The sequence below is a fragment of the Onychomys torridus genome, chromosome 6 (assembly GCF_903995425.1).
Source record: "Onychomys torridus chromosome 6, mOncTor1.1, whole genome shotgun sequence".
Lineage (NCBI taxonomy): Eukaryota > Metazoa > Chordata > Mammalia > Rodentia > Cricetidae > Onychomys > Onychomys torridus.
In genome coordinates, this window is record NC_050448.1 from 30568905 (window position 1) to 30582050 (window position 13146).

At 41.7% G+C, this 13146-nt stretch overlaps 1 protein-coding gene across 3 annotated transcripts in view; it reads right to left on the minus strand.

The window, feature by feature from the left end:
• Positions 1 to 13146, minus strand: part of Elf2 (E74 like ETS transcription factor 2) — an 87727-nt gene that overhangs the window by 68472 nt on the left and 6109 nt on the right. For 2 of the 3 annotated variants that reach the window (XM_036190413.1, XM_036190414.1), the window contains exons 2-3: positions 5933 to 6019; positions 2657 to 2891 (exon numbers count right to left, since the gene is read on the minus strand). In XM_036190413.1, coding sequence (XP_036046306.1) covers positions 2657 to 2728 — 72 coding nt within the window. In that variant the 5' untranslated portion in view covers positions 2729 to 2891; positions 5933 to 6019. Of the gene's footprint in view, positions 1 to 2656; positions 2892 to 5932; positions 6020 to 13146 lie in introns of those variants that run through there. The other variant, XM_036190418.1, reaches the window with a different exon arrangement.

The window sequence follows — 13146 nt, forward strand, 5'->3', positions numbered from 1 at the left end:
TAGCACACATATTCCTTATAAAGGCTCTCATTCAAATTTTCAAAACTCAGGGGTTAAAGAGTTGGCTCGGTGGTTAAGAACCTTGCAAAGAACCCTGGTTCAAATCCAGCACCTCACAATTGTCTGTAACTCCAGTCCTGGGGATTGGATGCCCTCTTCTGGTATCTGCATGTATGGTGCATATACATACATGCAGACAAAACATTCATACACATGAAATAAAAAATCCTCAGATGCTGGAGCTGAGGACATGACTCAGTTTTTAGGTATGCAGTAAGCCCTGAGTTCAATACCACAAGTGGTGATACATGCCTGTTATCTCAGCATTTGGGAAGTAGAGACAGAAGAATCAGAAGTTCAAGATTATTCTTGGCTACATATCAAGATCAAGGCCAGACTGATCTACATGGGAACACTATGCTTTTTAATTTTCAGATTTTTAAATTACATTTATTTAGTTATATGTGGGGTGTGTGTATGGGTGTGTGTGGGTGATTACAAGATATCACATTTATAAAGTAAGAGATTTTATCAAAAATAGATAGGAAATTTTATAAAATCCCATTTCACTAAGAATCTTCTCTCAGGACCAGAGAAATTGCTCAGTAGTTAAGATCACACACTGGCCAGGTGGTGGTGGCTTACACCTTTAATCCCAGTCCTCAGGAGGCAGAGGCAGGAGGACCTCTGTGAGTTCGAAGCCAGCCTGGTCTACAAAGTGAGTTCCAAGACAACCAGAGATGTTACACATAGAAACCCTTTTTTGGGGGGGACAGGGGAGAAAGACAGGGGGAAAACACAGTATTTGACATATTAAGTAGTTGATTAACATTTGTTAAAAGCACAGATGAATAGATGTGGGATTTGAACAGAAAGTTGTTCCCACACTGATACCACAGCACTTCAAATACCCACTAAGCATACTGGCTTCTTCTGACCTCCTTCCATAGAATATAACTCCACTGCTATACCACATAAATCATTAGTCAATAACAACTTGATAAATTCATAATTTTTCCCTCCATGTTAAGTTCTAACCAGGAATCCCTGTGATTCCATGTAAATGAGGAAAAACTAAAGAAGGCTTCCAGAAACAGACTTTGGTCCTCTTCTCCCCATACTGTTCTTTCTTAATCGGTAAAATGTAAATAGACTCTATAAATACACTGTTGATGGCAGCTCTCCTCACATGGTAAAACACCGACACTACACAGCTACAGAGCACAGAACAATCATTAGAAAGAGAAGCAGCATGTGCTAGGTGAGACCAGAAGAGAAGAGAGCCCAACCTGGGTCCTGGGTCTCTGCTGACTTATATCTGAAGATGTTAAATGGAAAGTGAATTTTTTTTGTCGGGGGTAGGGAGGTGGGATTTTTTGTTGTTTTGTTCTGTTTTTGAGATGGGGTTTCTCTGTGCAACAGTCAGGGCTTCCTGAAACTCCCTTTACAGACTAGGCTGGCCTCAAACTCAGAGATCTGCCTTCCTCTGTCTCTCAAATGCTGGAATTAAAGGCATGCTCCATCACCCAGCTCAGAAAGTGATCTTAAAGGAAGAAGTTAACCTGGGCTTCTTCTAATGGACTCTACATCCACTTTAGAAGCAGTCTTAAATACAAAGAGAACATGTAGGAATTAGCAAATCCACTGTCCCATAAGTCTGTCCACAGCAGATCTGGGACTTACAGACTGAGCAGACACCAAGCAAGCAGGGAAAAGAATCCAGACTACAGAACACACACCAGTGAGTCCTCACTGTCATCAGGCACGGCACTGTCCATTACCCTGGCACCAAGCAGCTTCTTTCACAGAGAGAAGAGACTTTCATGATACTGAAACTGTGCATTTTCCCAAACATCTACACACCTAAACATCTGCACGACGGCACTGTTTCCATTCTGTCTTGTTTCCACACCCAGTCTCTAACCAATGGTGGGATCAGGAACCAGGACCAGAAAGAAAATCTGTTTCCTGCTCCCACCTCATGTTCTTCAGTGCTTTCTTTCTGTAACAGGAAAATGACCAAATACATTACAGACTCAAAAATCCTATGCATGAAACTCAAAACTTCATTTTCTAATTATAGAAGTAACTGCACGTAACAGAATAACTAAGAAATAAAGATGATACAGAAAGCAAAGATAAGCTTAACTTACGATGACTGCAATTTAGGTATTTAGATACAATGTATTTCTCATTCTCCATAATCTAAGAAATTAGATATTATCAGAAAATTTTTTTTCTTTTTTATTTTTTCCAGACAGGGTTTCTTTGTGTAACAGCTCTGGTTGTTCTACAACTCTCTCTGTAGACCAGCCTGGCCTCAAAGTCACAGAGATCCACCTGCCTTTGCCTCCCAAATGCTGGGATTAAAGGCATGTGTCACTACCACCCGAGCAGAAACTTAATTTTTCTCTAAACTAATGTAAGATCATTCTTTCCATCTCTTTCCTTCCTCCAAATTCATCCTAGCATACACATCTTGCACCATTCAGGTGAGTACCCTTCTCATCCTATTACTAAATTACATGAAAATACATGTACAATTTTATGCACTGTACATTTCTACTCTCAAATACCTGGTCTGTCATTGATTTTAAGATTAACTCATGTATTGATTTCTATAACAAAGCAGAGATGAATATATTAAAAGCCTAACCTCTTGATTTTCTACTCCATTGCTGGGAAGCTCCAGAACAGAACCTCCACTGTCAACCACTGCCGATGACATTGCTTACTCCCTGGGAAAGTTTCAAGTGCTCTGAGTCAATGTGATCAGGGCTCATAGATGATGGCCATGGTTATAGGTTTCATTTTCATGGTTTAATTCAGTAGAGACAGAGTAGATTAGACATCCAGAAGTCCAGTCTTCTAAAGATGATTAACCAGAGGGTCTAAAAAGAGAATTGAAATTGGTAAAAATACATAGGAAAGATAAAAAGCAATGTTTAATGTTTAACATTGTTTAATTAAAAAGGATACAGGCTTCTACATCTATGTCAAAAGAAGGAAGTAGGGGTTGGGGATTTAGCTCAGTGGTAGAGTGCTTACCTAGCAAGCACAAGGCCCTGGGTTCAATCCTCAGCTCAAAAAAAAAAAAAAAAGAAGGAAGTAAATAGTACTCTACTTGAGAATTTAATATTCAAATTCATTAACTTATGGAACAATATTTTACCAAGCTATTGTATATGGATATTGTATTATAAAAGACAATGCTAAAACTTCCTTGGGCTGGAGAGATTTCTCAGCAGTCAAGAGAACTGGCTTTTCTTTCATAGGACCCAGGTTCAGTTCCCAGCACCCACATGATGGCTCATAACCATCTACAACTACAGTTCCAGGGGATCCAGTGTCCTCTGGCCTCCACACCATGCACACACATGGTATGCAGATATACATGCAGGCAAATCACCTATACACATAATGTTAGTACTTCTTTCTTTTATATAGATATAATATTATATCTGGAGTATTTTTACAGATTTTGTTGTTGTTGTTGTTTGGTTTTGGTTTTTTTTGAGACAAGGTTTCTCTGCTTGTCCTGGAACTCTCTCTGTAGACTAGGCTGTCTCAAACTCATTGAGATCTGCCTGCCTCTGCCACCTGAGTGCTGAAATTAAAGGTGTGCACCACCACTGCCTGGCCAGATTTTTATTTTAATCTGGGCTGGAGATAGAGCTCATTGGTTAAAAGTAATGAGTTCAGCCAGGCAGTGATGGCGCATACCTTTGACCCCAGCACTGGGAGGCAGATGCAATGCTCTCTCCCTTCCACTAACACCTGTGACCACATCACATACTCACATACAAACACACACATAATTTTTTTTATAAGATTTATTTATGCCGGATGGTGGAGGCGCACACCTTTAATCCCAGCACTTGGGAGGCAGAGGTAGGCGGATCTCTGTGAGTTCGAGGCCAGCCTGATCTACAAAGTGAGTTCCAGGACAGGCTCCAAAGCTACACAGAGAAACCCTGTCTCAAAAAAAAAAAAAAAAAAGTTTTATTTATTATGTATACAGTGTTCTATCTGTATGTATGCCTGCAGGCCAGAAGAGGGCACCAGATCTCATTACAGATGGTTGTCAGCCACCATATAGTTGATGGAAATTGAACTCAGGACCTCTAGAAGAGCAGCCAGTGCTCTTAACCTCTGAGCCATCTCTCCAGCCCAAAATGAGTCCTTTTAAACTCTTTTAAGCACTGAACACACTGAGGCTAAACTTGGACTGTCTGGGCTTACTCAGCTTCTGCTTTTACAGACAGAGCCATCTCCCTAGAGGGGCTTCTTAAGTCTTTTCTTCCTCTTCCTCCTGATCCTCCTCCTTTCTTAAAATGTATCTATCTTTATTTCATGTGTATTAGTGTTTAGCCTGCATGTATGTCTGTGTGAGGTGTCATAATTCCTGGAACTAGAGTTACCCACAGTTGTGAGCTGCTGTGTGAATGCTGGGAATTGAACCGGGGTCCTTTGGAAGAGAAGCCAGTGCTCTTAACCACCGAGCCATCTTTCCAACACCTCTCTCTCCTTACAAAGATGAATATCAAAATGTGTCTTATCTGGATTTAATCCTTAAGTTACTTTTTGTTTGTTTGGTTTTGTTTTTTGTTTTTTTTCTTTTTTTGAGGCAGGGTTTCTCTGTAGCTTCGGAGTCTGTCCTGGAACTCGCTCTGTAGACCAGGCTGGCCTCGAACTCACAGACATCCACCGACCTCTGCCTCCCAAGTGCTGGGATTAAAGGCGTGCGCCACCACTGCCCGGCTCCCTTAAGTTACCTTTAATTTGATTTTCTATTATGTTTTTCATATAGAGAAAATATAAAGGTTTCTGACAAGATTTTTCTATGTCAAAATTAAACAATGCAGAAAATTTAAACAGATTTAAAGAAATCTGTACTTTATTTGTATTTTATGTACATTGGTGTTTTGCCTGCATGTATGTCTGTGTGAGGGTGTCAGATCTCACAGAACAGGAATTATAGACAATTCATGAGCTGCCATGCTGAGAATTGAACCTGGGTCCTCTGGAAGAGCCGCCTGTGCTCTTAATCACTGAGCCATCTCTCCAGCTGAAAATCTATACTTCTAATAAATTACTCCATTAATCTTATTCTCATACTAACTTTGGCTATTGCCTCATACTGAATAGGAATAAATAATAAGAAATTCTTGTAAAGGTTTACTATAAAATGATGTACCTGAGCAGGGCGGTGGTGACCTACACCATTAATCCCAGCACTCAGGAGGCAGAGCCAGGCAGATCTCTGAGTTCCAGGCCAGCCTGGTCTACAGAGCAAAATCCAGGACAGGCACCAAAACTACAGAGAAACTCTGTCTCGAAAAACAGAAGTACCTTGAAAAAAATAAGTGAAACTTCACCTTACACATATTTATTTGTTTATGATTTAATGTGAATGTATGTGCACCTGAGAATATGTATGAGTACCATGTATGTGCAAGTGCACGCAGAGGCCAGAAGAGGGAGGCAGATCCCCTGGAACTGGAGTACAGGCTACCTGCGGCCGGATGAGGGTGCTAAGAAGTGAACCCAGCCAGGTCTTCTGAAAGAGCAGCAAGTGCTCTTAGCCACTGGACTATCTCTCCAGGACTTTGCACCTTAGACAGAAAGTTAAATAAGGAATGTTTATATCTTAAGAATATTAAAAGGGGCTGGAGAGATGGCTCAAAGGTTAAGAGCACTGGCTGCTCTCCAGAGATTCAGTTCCCAGCACCCACATAATGGCTCACAACCATCTGTGATGAGATCTAGCACCCTCTTCTGCATGCAGGAAGAACAGTAGTGTACACACAATAAATAAATTAAAAAAAAAGAAAATTGAAGAAAACTCCACAATGCCATCACATTAAAGCTCCCTGTTACTATTTCTAAAATCTGTTTTCCAAACATAAAAACAGAAATAAACTTTACTTACAATTTGAATGTTAGGTAGTCTAAGCATCCTTCACTGTTTCACAGCTCGTCAAGAGCTAAAGTCTAAACCAGCAGTTCTCTGGAACTACTAGTGGAAAGGAAAAGAGAAAGTGTTAACACAATTCTAATTAAAACAAAACAAAAAAACATTTTGCCCTAAATAGGTATGACTCAAACAGTAAATAATAACACAAATCATCTCCAAAGGCTAATAGCACATATTTATGCAAATGTAAAATCACTATTTCTAGATGACTAAGCAAGGTCACATCCAACATACATAGCCTATGCTCCATATTATGGAGTATATTACAATCAATCAAAAGGCTATTATTATTAATCATAAAAAGGGAGGGGAGGGTGCATCCCCTGAAACTGGGGTTAAAGAAGGCACAATGTGAGGCATCATCACATGTGTGCTAGGAGTCAAACATAGGTCGTCGGGAAAAACTCTCAACTGCTTAACCATCTCTGAAGCACCAACCCAAAGGCTGTCTGAGCAAGCTGGCAGTGCAACTCCTTGTGCTGACTACTTTTATGTCGACTTGACACAAGCTAGAGTCACTGGAGAGGCAGGAGCCTCACCCAGATCTGGGTCGGCCTGTAGAGTATTTCCTTAATGAGTGACTGATGTGGAGTGTGCCAATCCCTGGGCTGGTGGTCCTGGGTTCTGTAAGAGAGCAGGCTGAGCAAGCCATGGGAAGCAAGCCAGTAAGCAGCACCCATCCATGTCTCTGCATCAGCTCCTGCCTCCAGGTTCCTGTCCTGACTTCCTTCAATGATGAACAGTGATACGAAGTACAAGCCAAATAAACCTTGTCCTCCCCAACTTGCTTTTTGGTCAAGGTGTTTCATCACAGAAACAGAAACCCTAACAAAGACATCCCTCCTTCAGAAGTAAGAAATAAAATTTAAAAAATATAACTAGGGAGCTGGAGAGATGACTCAGCTGGTAAGAGCACTGACTGCTCTTCCAGAGCACCTAAGTTCAAATCCCAGCAGCCACATGGCAGCTCACAACTGTCTGTAACTCCAAGATCTGACACCCTCATACAGACATACATGCAGGCAAAACACCTACACACATAAAAAAAAAAAAAAAAAAAAGTAAAATAAATGAATTAAAAAAAAACCCTAAGGTCCAGCCAGAAGCAGGCAGAGCTCTGAGTCTGAAGCCAGCCAGGACTATACCGCTCATACTCTACCATGGATGGATGGATGGATGGATGGATGGATGGATGGATAGATATAGACAGACAGACAGGAAATAAAGAATTGTTTTTAAAAGGATGGGTATAGTGACACGTGTCTGTTTGTTTGTTTGTTTGTTTGTTTGATTTTGATTTTGGAAGACAGGGTTTCTATGTGTAACCTTGGTTGTCCTGAAACTCGCTCTTTAGACCAGGCTGGCCTAGAGCTCAGAGATCTGCCTACCTCTGCCTCACGAGTGCTGGGATTAAAGGCGTGCACTACCACCACTCTGCAGTAGCCCATGCCTTTAATCCCAGCATCCAGGAGCCAGCCTGGTCTATGTAGTTCAGACCCTTTCTCAGAAACAGAGAAAAAAAAAATTCAATAAAGTCAATGAACCCAAGTAAACCGAACTCAACGAGACACACAATCTAATCATACTTTTAAAACTATGGACAGGGCTGGAAAGATGGCTCAGTGGTTGAGAACCAAGGCTCAGCTTCCAACACCTCCATGGCAACTCACAAGAAGGTGTAACTACAGTTCCAGGGATCCAACATCATCTTCTGGCATTCTCAGGCACTGCATAGACACGTTGCCCATACATACAGGCCAACATTCATACATTTAAACTTAAAAACAATAAACCCTAGTCCGGCGGTGGTGGCCCACACCTTTAATCCCAGCACTCAGGAGGCAGAGGCAGACAGATCTTTGTGAGTTCAAGGCAAGCCTGGTCTATAAAAGTGTGTTCCAAGACAGCTAGAACTACACAGTGAAACCCTGTCTCGGAAAAAATAATAAAAAATAAATTAATTAATTAAATAAATAAATAAATAATAAACCTTTAAAAATTAAGGACAAGGAAACTTGCAAACAAGAGAAATGATTTGTCACACATGAGGGATCCTCAAAAGATTACCAGGAAATATGTCATCAGATTTTGTGGTTAGAATTCTGACATATATATTCAAAGAACTAAAAGAAAACAGACTGTCAACAAAGCACCCTGTACCCTTCAGACCTGTCCTTCAGAGACGGCGAGAAGACATCGTCAGACAAGTCAAACAGCTCATCACGAGTAAGCTGGGCCACACTTCAGGAACTGCTCCAATGAGCCAACCAGATGGAGGAGGACCCTGGGCCTCTGTGAAGAAGTCAGGGCAGAACACAGCGAGCAGAGCCTGGGCGGCAGTGAAATGCAGCTAGAAATGGTTTTTATTCACTTTTGTTTTTCTGTGTGCTTTAAGGAACTAAAATACTTGTTCAAGACATTTTGTGTCTAAAAGCCAACATATTAATATAAATTTCATTGAACCACAGGTTTTCTTTTTTATTTAATGAGAAAATTCATTTTAAGCAGTAGTTTGTTTGGGGGCACACATGCATGAAGGCAGAGGCTGATGACATCAGAGAGATGGGGGATCATAAAGGAGTTTTTGTTTTTCTGCTGTTAGAGACTGAACACAGGGTTCTATGGACAAGGCATACCACTGAGTAGCTATATCATCAGCCCAGAAGTAGAGGGCTTTAGTTTTCATTTTGTTTTTATTTTATGTACATTGGTGTTTTGACTGCATCTATGTCTGTGTGAGAGTGTCAGATCTTGAAGTTACAGACAGGTGTGAGCTGCCATGTGGGTGCTGGGAATTGAACCCAAGTCCTTCAGAGGAACAGCCAGTGCTCTTAACAGCTGAGCCATCTCGCCAGCCCTGGAGAAGTAGTTTTTATATTAAAAAAAAAAAAAAAAAAAAAAAAAAAAATCACACTGCCAAAATTCAAATCAGTGTTCAAACAGTGTTACTGCAGGTTAGTAAATTTAATTCCAAGAGCAAATACAAAGAAAATAGCTACAGGATATAACAGGAAATAAGAAATTTAAAAACCCTACTAAAAAGAAAAATCAATTACATATAAAGGAAACAATGATACAAAAAAAAAAAATGAGGGCCAAAAATCCTGGGGCTGTATAGAGAATAGGACGGAAAATTACAGAAGTATCTCTTTATTACTAACCACTACAACCCTGTTGCTTACTTTAAAGACTGACTGAGCACAGAGACAAGAGGACAAAATTAACGTGACACGGCTGCCAGCGTTACCATCAGAGCTCAAGATGGAACCGCTCTGGGGCTCTCAGCCTCCCAGCATTCCACACATGCTCACACTGGGACAGGGAGGCTAAGAGTCAGAAAAATAACGGAGAAGGCACCTGTGACTGTATTAGAAGGTTTGCATTTGTTCGTTTGTTTTGGTTTTTTCAAGACAGACTCTCTCTGTAACCCTGACTGTCCTGGAATTCACTCTGTAGACCAGGTTGACCTAGAACTCAGGTTTGTCTGCCTCTGTCTCCTGAGTGCTGGGATTAAAGTCCACCATCACCCAGCAAAACTAAAGTTTTATACATAATGGTATTTGGTGTTTGGATAAACTTCAAGGAAGAAATTTTCAGGGAAAAACTTATTTTTCCTGTTATTCCCTATAAGACCAAACACCATTTGCATGAAGTATATATAACATTTACCCCTCTATTAAAGAGAAAAGGAAAAACAATGCTGTGAATTAATTCTCTAGCCTGGAATGAAAGTTGCTACACCACTTTTCCTGTGGCTTTCTCCCCATTTGGAAAAAAGAAACAAACCCATGAATGTTCCTTAGTGTGTGCCTCTATGATCTTCCTCCTCCAGCCAGCTGACCTCTGACCTCCCACTTCTCTCCTACCTGGGCTGGCTGATCCAGGCACAACACACTACAAGCACTGGGTCCTTGGCGCTCTTGCTCCCCAGCCTAGCAGTCCCTTCCACGTTGTCAACAGGATGGACAACATTCCTTCAGAGGCATTCCTTCCCTTCCAACCTTCTCCCGAGGCCCCTCCCCCCAAATCACATTTCATTTGCACACAGTCCTCTTATCATCCCCTATTTAAAATCGTAGTACCCTGCTATATTCGTTCGCTGTTTATCACTCTCTACAATGACCTCGTTTGAATGTTTAAAACCCTTGAGAACAGTGAAATAGCAGTTACTCTGTCTACTGTGTCTTACAGAAAACTTAAAATGCTGTTTTGTTTAAGGTTTGTTTTATTTTTGTTATGTGTATGTGCCACAAGCAGATACCTGAGCCAAGAAGGGGGTGATGGACCCCACCCGCACCAGCCCTGCCCCATGTGGGTGTGGGGTCCTCTACAACAGCCCTAGGAAGGCTGGGGAGATCTGACACTGTAGAGCCCCGCCCACTCACACTGTGCGCCTGAGCGCCTTCAGTCTTACTGTTCCTTTGGTTTTGTTGTGTCTACCTTCCACGAGGGACTGGGCAACCACAGGAAGTTAAGTAACTAGCTATACTCATTTCCAGTTCGAAGACCGATGAGATTGCAAAACGACCCATCTTTTTGTTTTGCCTGAAATGATGTTTGTGCACCACATCCATGAGTGCCTGGTGCCCACAGAGATCAAAAGAGGTCATCAGATCCCGTAGAGTTAAGAATGACTGAGCCATCATGTGGATGCTGAGAACTAAACCTGGGTGCATTTCAGAGCCACAAACGCTCATAACAGCTGAGCCATCTCTCCAGGTCCCTGATAAATTTTTTAAATCTATACTGATTCTTAGGACTGGACATGTCTCAGTAGGCAGAAGTTAGCTGCCAAGCCTGGCTTACTGAGTCCGATCCCCAGGAACTGCACAGTAGAAAGAGAGAAGCAATTCCTGCAAGTTGTTCTTTGGCTTCCACATCAATCAAAATAAAGAAATGCAACTAAAACTCTAGTTAATGTGTTAAATATATATGCTGCTCCTATCTACCAACAACCATTAGTAATTATATAAAAGTTGAAAACTCTTTAAAACTATCACATGAGCCAGGTAGTGGTGGTGCACACCTTTAATCCCAGCACTCAGCGTGCAGAGGCAGGTGGATCTCTTGAATTTGAGGCCAGCCTGGTCTACAGAGCTACATCTGGGACAGGCAGAGATATACAGAGAAACTCAGTCTCAAAAACAAAAAAGGAAAGAAAATTCAGTCTCATTTCCAAATAGATAACATCCACGTTTAGACAGTCAAAGCAGAGTAAGACAGCTGTGCATCATTATTGGACAATCTCAGTAGAGGTACTCAAGTTATAAAAATGAACCAAATGGAAACTCTGACACTGAAAAGCAGTACACTAAAATTAAAAGTTCATGTCAGGCGTGGTGGCACACGCCTTTAGTCCCAGCACTCCGGAGGCAGAGGCAGGCCGATCTCTGTGAGTTCAAGGCCAGCCTGGTCTATAGAGCAAGTTCCAGGTCAGCCAGAGCTACAGAGAAAGCTTGTCTCAAAAATAGAAAGAATGACAGAGACAAAGATAGAGAAAGACAGAGACAGAGAGCGAAGAAAAGAAAACGGAATTTCTTCCAGCTGAACAACTCAAGTCCATGAACAGGCATGTGTACAAACAGATATAAAGCTTCACAAAGAAATCGACACACAGTAAGTACCAAATGCTCTTTGAGAGGACATTCAACTGGAAAGAGAAAGCAGAAGTCCTGAGGAGGAGGACGGAGCTGGTGCCGCCCAACTGCAGGCTCAGCTGCGCAGGAGGACCTTGAGGATCACGTGCAACAGTTCCAGACTAACACAGGCCCCACAGCTCGGTCCCAACTCCAGACAGCAGAGGGAAAATAAACACAGAAGGTTGTACTACTGGACACAACTACTGCTAACAGACAGGATGGGAGGGCTGCATCCAGACTGAAGCCAAGTTTCTATATCACAATGAAGTCCTTTTTTTTTGTTGGTTTGTTTGTTTTTAAGATTTATTTATTTATTTATTTATTTATTTATTTATTTATTTATTTATTATGTATACAGTATTCTGCAGGCATGTATGCTTGCATGCCAGAAGAGGGCATGAGATCTCACTACAGATGGTTGTGAGCCACCATGTGGTTGCTGGGAACTGAACTCGGGACCTCTGGAAGAGCAGACAGTGCTCTTAACTTCTGAGCCATCTCTCTAGCCCCTGAAGTTGTTCTTGATCTAAAATAGATTATAATAAATTAAAGATTATACTGCTGCATATGGTGGCACATACTTGAAGTATCAGCACTCAGCACATTGAGGCAGGAGGATTGTGATGAATTCAAAGCCAGCCTGGGTTACATGGTGAGCAACAGGACAGTCTTTAAAACAGAAAACAAATAACATAGGAAAAGGAGTTCCAAGAGCACACTGGGAAGTCTGTGAGGTATAAAGGAGACTGTCCTGATCACATGTGCTCTGTAGCATAGGTGCACCCACACATGCACAGATATTGATAGATAGATAGATAGATAGATAGATAGATAGATAGATATTCACTACCCATTCAAGGTGAAACAATTTCTCATGCAGGTAGTTCTAGACAGCATAAAAAAGCTATCTAGAGCCAGGCAGTGATGACCACAAGCCTTTAATCCCAGCACTCAGGAGGCAGAAGCAGGCCAATTCCAATGAGTTCGTGGCCAGCCTGATCTACAGAGAGAGTTCCAGGATAGCCAAGGCTACACAGAGAAACCCTGTCTCGAAAAACAAAAACAAAAAAAGCTATCAAGGGGCTAGAGATAGCATAGCAGTTAAGAGTAAAAACTGTTCTTGTCGTGCAGTGGTGCACACCTTTAATGCCAGCACTCAGGAGGCAGAGGCAGGTGGATCTCTGTGAGTTCGAGGCCAGCCTGGTCTACAGAGCTAGTCCAGAACAGGCTCCAAAGCTACAGAGAAACCCTGTCTTGAAAAACAAAAAACAAAGAAAAAAACAAGTAAAAATAACAGTGGCAGTGGCGTGGTCTAGGAGACAGCCAGCGGATGGCCTGTAAGAGCATTCCTCTAGGATTTCTGCTTCAGGTTCCTGCCTTGGCTTTCCTCCATGATGAACTGTAACAGAGTAAGACCAGTCCTCAAATTAATTCCCAAAGAGAAAAACCCAGGCCAGACGCCTTCACTGATAAAGTTTATCAAATGTATTCAAAGAATAATACCAGTCCTTCACAAACCCTCAGAGAACA